Here is a 7,623-nt window from a genome sequence, read left to right as displayed (position 1 = left end):
GTGTGTGTGTGTGTGTGTTGTATTTTTACGCGATAGTTTATTATCTTCATGAAAGCGCTCCTCCTTCCTGTCTCTCTCCGCATGACTGTCTGTCTCAAACACACACTCCTATCCTACACACTCATTCGCACACACACTACGGATATACTGTAGATATAGCTATTGTAATAGCATAGCAAAAGGACATACAAAGAGCATACAAATATGCATTTTTTTCAAGCAAAAGAATGCCAAACAGTCCAGTCCGATTCCAGCTTCGCACACATGAAGTTTTACTTAATCTCTTTGTTTTGTATCATTGTACATTTTATATTTTTGGGGTTTTGGTCTGTTGGTCAGACAAAACAATCACTCTGGAGACGTCAAACTTGGCTGGCACTGGGAAACTGTGGTTGTGATTTACTTTCTTTTTATAATTTATTTTCTGACAGATCACTCTGTGCAGGCCTATTCCGGTCTCCAAGGCCTCTCCCTCTCTTTTCTTTTACCAAGAAAGACTTCCATTCATTTAATATTCTCCTCTCACAGAAGGTCCTCTCGTTTTTTTACATCCTCCACTTCCTCTCCTCTCAGACGGGCGTGGTCCTCCTGTTGGCAACACAGTTTCCAGGCAGCATCTCTGTGTTGTTGTGAGCTGCCGCAGTAGTTAAATCATCCACGGCCATGTCCATCTTAGCGTCTTTGAGAGGCGAGGTCAAGGTGTAGAGCATGAAGTCCGAGCCCACTGTCACTGGTGTTGGCAAACCTGCCATGGCTTTGGATTCAGCCGAGATGGACGGCTCTCGGTCTCGCACCAGGGATGCTCGAAAGGAGTCCCCTGCACTGTGGATGCTCCTGTAGCTATATCGGCGTGAGCGGTTGTGGTTGTAGCGGTTGCGGTAGTAAGATGAGCTGCGAGAGATGGGCGGTTTAATGAGGGACGGCCGGCCTTTAGTGCGCAGCTGTCTGTGTTTCTCTATGAACACGTGCACCGCAAGGACGCCCACCATCTCAGCCAGCACAAAGGACAGAGCTCCAAAATAAAAAGACCAGCCATAGGAGTAGCTCTTCTTGTTGTCGCTCTGGCTGGGGTCGCCTGAGTTGGCTGATATGTACACGATGATGCCAATAATGTTGCTGAGACCTGGAAGAGTTCAGAGATGGAGAGGGTCAGATGCATGATAACTACTGTAAATACATGCATGCTCATTAGATGTGCGTGTGTGTGCGCATGTGTGTGTTTCTGACCTGCAGAGACAAAGAGTATACCCGCGCAGAGGATGACGTTGTAACGTGACTTGTAGAACTCGCTGGCAGCCACACATACACCTCCGAGAAACAACAGTCCCACACTGAGGATGGGGAAGAGGCTGGAGGCTCGTACTGCGCCTGAGGAGAGGAGAATGGGGGATATACTGTATGTAAAACTTGAATACCTGAGACTTGCACTATAGTTGTTATGGATCTCGCAGTTACATGTGCACATTTGTTACCCACGTAGTAAATACTCTGCAGCATCCTGCTCATAGTCTGCATCTTCAGCAAAGTGATCGATGTCTTTGCAAACCCCCCGAAAAGTCCCTGCAGACAACAGGAAGACAAAGAAATACATTACAGTACATCCATTCGATAACTTCTGCGGCTCCATGTCATTCTGCTCTGTATCAGTTTATAACATGACATATATGCATGAAAATGTTTTTGACCCAGCACACTCTATCTTCTCTAACAATGTCTTGCATATTGAATGTGATGCTACCGACTGATGGGCTGTATCGACATTTTCCCCCTGCTTTTATACATGCAGAGGCTAATTTTGACATTCCTCTCGTCTCAATTTTAGTTCACTATGAATCCAATTAAGACTGAATATGTTTCTGAAAAAAAAAACAGGAAATTAACCAAAGTCACCACAATAACTATCTATCAATCTATAATAAACTAATGATACGAGGATGTTTTCTATATTAGAACTCAAACGTTCAATAAAACTGTCAGAGGCATTTTGAACTTACCAACCTGCACGTTTCACTTTCAAAGAGCAGACTGATACATTAGTGCTGATAGTGCACTTATTTACTTGTTGGCCTTGTAGCACTTAGAGGTAATTATGTCTGAAGACAACAAACCTCATGTTCTACTCTATATCATTTCAGGACCTGGTAGCATTCTGAGGGATTTTGATGGGAGTTGACTTGAGGTCATTTGTACGACTTTCCAGGAGCAGATATTCTCCTCGGGCAACAGACAGCTCTGTCATCCCTGAGCTTAAATTTAGATCACTGGACAGCCAGGAGCCCCGAGTCAGGTCCCGACCTGAGGGACCTGGAGGGAGATTAAGGGGTTAGGGGGTCAGGGCCAGCCCATTTAGGGCTTTCTAGACAAACAGGAGAACAATCAGGACTAGCTGCCACTCAAAGCATTTTGGATGCTGGGATTTTCCTGTATTGGTGCCGATATTAATCATATAAAAACATCCTTTAGTACAGTGAATATCTCCGCGGAGCTATGTGTTGGCAAGAAACCAAACCATAAGACAGAAACACTCAACAGTTTGAGCAATCATCAAGCTTCCAAAGCTTCCTCAGAAATAAAGGTGCTAACTAGAACCATAGGGTTATTCAGCTTGTCCCATGAGAGATCCCTTTTTGGTTCCTGGTAAAACCTTTTATAGAGGTTCCACCTGGAACCCCGTTCAGATGGTTCTACCTAGAACACAACATAAAGGGTTACACCATCTAAGACAGAATCCAGCCAGAACCTCCGATCACAAGTTCTAAAGAGAACCCGTCAATAAGGTAATGTATGAACCCATAAACCCTCAACAGAGGGTCTATCCAGAACCTTCCGCCTTCTAACGACGCTAAAAATAACACACCCAGGGCGTTATACTGTACCAAAAACTCCTTTTGTGTTTCAAGGGTTTCATCTAAAACACAATAGGGTTCCTCATGAAACATTCGAAGAACCAGGGACTGATGTGGTGCAGAGCAACCTACAACAGTCCTGGCTCACAATCACAGTTTATTTGGGGAGTGTGGGCTGGGTTCCTTTTAACACCCATGCTTTCAACAATACTTGAAGAACTCTTTCATCCAAAAAGGGTTCTTAAAGGGAACCCTTAATCGTGGCCAGCTACATTGGCGCAGAGCCGCAGTTGAAGCGCTCGTTGATTGGTTGATGCTTCACCACATCACTGGAGCGTTGACAGAAGTTGACACCAGCTCCACTTTGATTTGTAGCTCGTCATACCCGTGACAAAGCTACAAGTGCGGTGTGTCAGTTTGGCGTTTTGTGTCACCGGCCTCCATTGAAACAGACTTGTAGCCTTGTGGTGTGAGCGTACTAAGAACTCTTGAAGAACCCCTTTGGAACCCTTATTTCTAAGAGTGACAACCTATAAAAGCTTTGATTTAACCCCTCGGAAGAGTCAAAAATGAGCTGCACACACACATCCTCCCTCCTCCCAGTAACCTTTGGCCCAGCAGTGCCTTTCAGCATTTGCTCTCACGGGGATGTATTGATAATTGTGGCCCGACATGCTGCACCGATTGACCAGTATTGATGATGTGACTCGGTCGCCATGGTTACCGAAATAAAACTCATTCAGCGAGCTACAACTCGGCCGCGGTGAGCAGGTCAGAGAGAGAAAAGATCCCGAGAGAGCGTTTATTCAAATGACTGTCAGGATACAAAGAGAGATGAGGTAACATGTTGTTCTCATCACTCTCGGGAAGAAGAGCTATTTTCTGAGCACTTGTATTATGCAGCGTGTTTGTGTGCCGACTCATTAGTCTTTATTCAAACAGTTACTTTAGGAGACAATTTTGTTGTAGCTCGACGTGTAAAGGTCTCGCAGAGCTCCCATTACTCCTTTGTGTCTGTGGCGCTGTGTTTCATAAGTGCACACAGCCATATGTCAGGCTGCTGTCCTGGTGCGTTTGTATTTTGTATCAATGTCTTTGTTGTGCCTGTCGTGTCACTATTTATTGTTGTAATGTGTCATCTGGAAGAAACCAACACTGCAGCCTCGTCCTATAATTAGTTATAATACACAGAGAGCCTTCAGCTTCCCGTCTTTCTGTCTGCCTGCGTCTGGCTCACTGTGACACAAACTGACGGACACACACACACACACACACACGTGGACACACACACACACACACACACACACACACACACACGTGGACACACACAGAGAGGACTGTTGAAGCATTGATGTCCTCTGCATGCTTTGTTACCTTCCCATTAAACCATTTTGGAGCTTAGCGATAGTGGGGCAGCAGCAGCAGCGGGGGCAGAGAGAGAGAAAGCTGAATATTTCCATTTCATTCAGAAAATTAGCAAAGTAAGTGCAACCAGAGGATATAGGATAAGAGAAAGAGGGGCGCTATTAAAAAGCAATGAATAATTGAAAATGTAATTTCCATCCATCACATATCCAAGACTTAAACTCATTCCCCTTCCCTCCCCAAGATGTGGACATCAATCCAAATCAAACCATGAATCCATCTGAGCTATTATATGTGATATGTTGGAGGAGATGACATTTTTTTCTGAAGACTGTCAGTGCATATCAAAAGAGTTAGAGGTTTTCATCAGACACAGAGAGATAAAAATAAAGACTTAGACTCAAATGTATTTTTAACTGACTGCTTTAGGCTCAAAAGGCTGGTTGATGAAAGCTAGTTAACGTCTGTTTTAGCTCAAACATTGTGGAACAATCTCCCACTCAGTATCACTGCTTTTATTATCTTGTTGGTTGTAAATTCAAGTTTCTTATTAACTTTGTTTCAACTCTTTTCTTGATCATTTGTAAACTATTACATGGATAAATAAATAAAAAACATTACCACTGTTTGAGTACTGTGAGTGGTTACTCAGTGGTTACTATAGTTTGACAGATGTTAAGATTTTACATACAAAATATATGATAAGCTCATTATGATGTACTGGTATTGATCAAATTATTTCTAACTGTAAGATTTTATTCACACATCGAATAATAATAATAATAATAATAATAATAATAATAATTCAATAATACTATAAAAAATCACAGAAGACATTTTTCTGCATGACGTACTTTTACTTTTGATACTTTATGTACATTTCAACAGTACTTGCAGCCTACTTCTTGTGAATGCTGGACTTTAATAAGTAGGTTATTTTGTGGTATTGGTTCTTTTACCTAAACAAAGGGTCGGAATACTTCCTCCACAGCTGCTAAATGATGTTTAATACCGTTATTGTTTTATTCTGCAAGATCCTGGAGTTGTTATGATATAAATACAGGCAATGATTGAAATGAACAATTATTAGCAATACGGTATATTAGTATAATTTCATTTATAATGTAGGCTACTATTATATTATATCTATAGAGCATTTATCACCTGATAGACTTGAAGTATTTTCTCTCTTATGGAAGTAAAATGCATATTGTTATAGTACTTTGACACATTTTATTTTGATGATATATTAACATATGACAATAATGTTGCTGTATATTAAAGTGTTGCGATTCTGTATTCGTGGACCGGTGTACACGTGACACTTGTAAACTTGTGGAGCGCAGGTCTTACCCTCAGTGCAGCAGGTCCTCCACAGACCGGAGTGGGTCAGGACCTCCTCGTTCTTGCGGACGGTCTCGTTGTCGTTCTGGTTCTTGGAGCGGCACACCCCGCGGGAGTACAGCCAGTAGTCCGTGCCCACCGCGATGGTCATGAGGCTGAAGGCGCAGAAAGCCCCCGCCGTGGTCAGCAGCATCATCACACCGCGGTTACACAGCCTCATGTCGGCCGGGCCTCCTCCTCCTCCTCCACCTCCTCCTCCTCCTCCTCCTCCACAGCGAGGAGTCCTCCAGCGGACGGAGACCAGCGAGGGTTTAGAAACTGTTAAAAACTTCCCCCCGGTGTCTTGTCTTTGTGTGGATCCATTCGGCTGAAAGAAACTCAGATTGTGTGCACATCTTCTGCAACCTAAGCTATAGGCCCGCTCGTGTAGTTGGATAACTGCGCCGGTTTTCCTCTAAGCCACATGCACAGGACTAAGGTCACTGAGTTGGGAAGTTTTGTCAGAAGCACAGTTGAAGAATCAGAGAGGAAACGCAGGCCGAGGGGCAAAAAGTGGAATAAAAAAAACACACAAATCCTCGATAAAACAAAAAGTTGTTGTGAGAAAACAGCAGCAGCGCTCCTCTGGACACCATCTAGTTGGATGTAGCTCGACTCTGTGTGGTTAACTGCAGGATAATCCCGCCCTCCTGTGTGTGTGTGTGTGTGTGTGTGTGTGTGTGTGTGTGTGTGTGTGTGTGTGTGTGTGTGTGTGTGTGTGTGTTTGTTGCTGTCACTGAGCAACATGGACAAACCTCGTAGCTTGAATCAGGGTGGTTCAGCACCATGGACAGCAGCACTGTGGCGATCATGTTAAAATGGGAGTTTTCGCAGGTGAGAAGGAAAGAAAACTTTACTTTCTTCGTTTATATTAAAGTATATATAAAATGCTTTCCATAGTAATATTGGTATAATAAAGAAAGCCACATAGCTTACTGCATTATTATGCACTAATCAAATGATCACCTATCGTTTTCGAGTATTGAATATAAACAATGATTGACAAGCAACTGAAACCTTCATGTTCATGTGTCTCTACTTCAAAGAGCACTTTTACTGCATTATCTTTGACTGAAGATCAGTCAGAAGAATTGTGTGAAATAAAAATATCAAAATATTGTTTTTATGCAGAAAGGCATAATAACAATAATGTTGAAATAGTAGTCAATAACATCAATAAGTACCAGGTGTGCAGCTGATCAATAAGGTTGCCTTTAGTAAATGAGGTTGATAAGATATTAGACGCACTTTTACAATATTTTGAAAACTTTAAATAAGGTACAGCCAGACATTTTATTTTCTGAGGACTTTTTGATTGATATCTTAGCTGTTACCTCATCATGAGTTCTTTGTGTTAACATCATCCGGCTCACATCCAGCAGTAAATGAGAGAGGAGCTGTCTAAGAAGAGTCCATGCTCCTCCATATGAATGAATAAAAGAGTTAATGACCATATGCATATTTAAGACTTTGAATATAAAGTGAGCATCTGGGAAGAAGCCAAAGCAATCAGCATCAACAGAAAAGATGGTTGAAGAGAAAAACAACTATTGGAATGCTGTTCAACACACACACACACACACACACACACAAAACATAGCAAATCTCAACCACTGATTAAAACCAATAAGAGAGAACAATAAACCTTAATTTTGATTAGTTGTTGAAGTCAATTATCAAGCAAAAATGCAGAACATTCTTTAGGTTTTTTTTCTCATGACTGCCAATTTTCTGCTAATGAAAATGCACACACACACACACACACACACACACACACACACACACGTCTATAAACACACACACACACACAAACAATTATTAAACAGACTGTTTAAAAAAATTAGATTTCTTTAAAGCTACTATGAGGAACTTTTAAGTTGTTATTAAACTGTCTTAATTTAATACTGATGAATCAGCGAGATCAGGCCAAATCACGCAGGATCACCAGCAACTCCTTCAGCTCAGACTCCAGCTGGGCCTGTTAGCGACCAGACATCACTGCCGCCGTCGAATTTCGGTGGGAGCAAAA

General features: G+C 42.2%; 1 protein-coding gene across 1 annotated transcript; it reads right to left on the bottom strand.

Moving 5' to 3' along the window:
- Positions 1-569: 569 nt before the first annotated feature.
- cacng3a (calcium channel, voltage-dependent, gamma subunit 3a) lies at positions 570-5,775 on the bottom strand (the record flags this gene model as incomplete). The annotated part of the gene is made up of 4 exons (XM_079160279.1): positions 570-1,123; positions 1,228-1,368; positions 1,477-1,560; positions 5,565-5,775. The coding sequence occupies 4 exons, from the start codon at positions 5,773-5,775 to the stop codon at positions 570-572; spliced, it is 990 nt and encodes a 329-aa protein (XP_079016405.1).
- Positions 5,776-7,623: the final 1,848 nt, after the last annotated feature.

This window comes from Pholis gunnellus, assembly GCF_910591455.1.
Source record: "Pholis gunnellus genome assembly, chromosome: 5".
Classification (NCBI taxonomy): Eukaryota; Metazoa; Chordata; class Actinopteri; order Perciformes; family Pholidae; genus Pholis; species Pholis gunnellus.
Note: the sequence above shows the minus strand (reverse complement) of the source record. Positions and strands in the feature narration are given on the sequence as shown.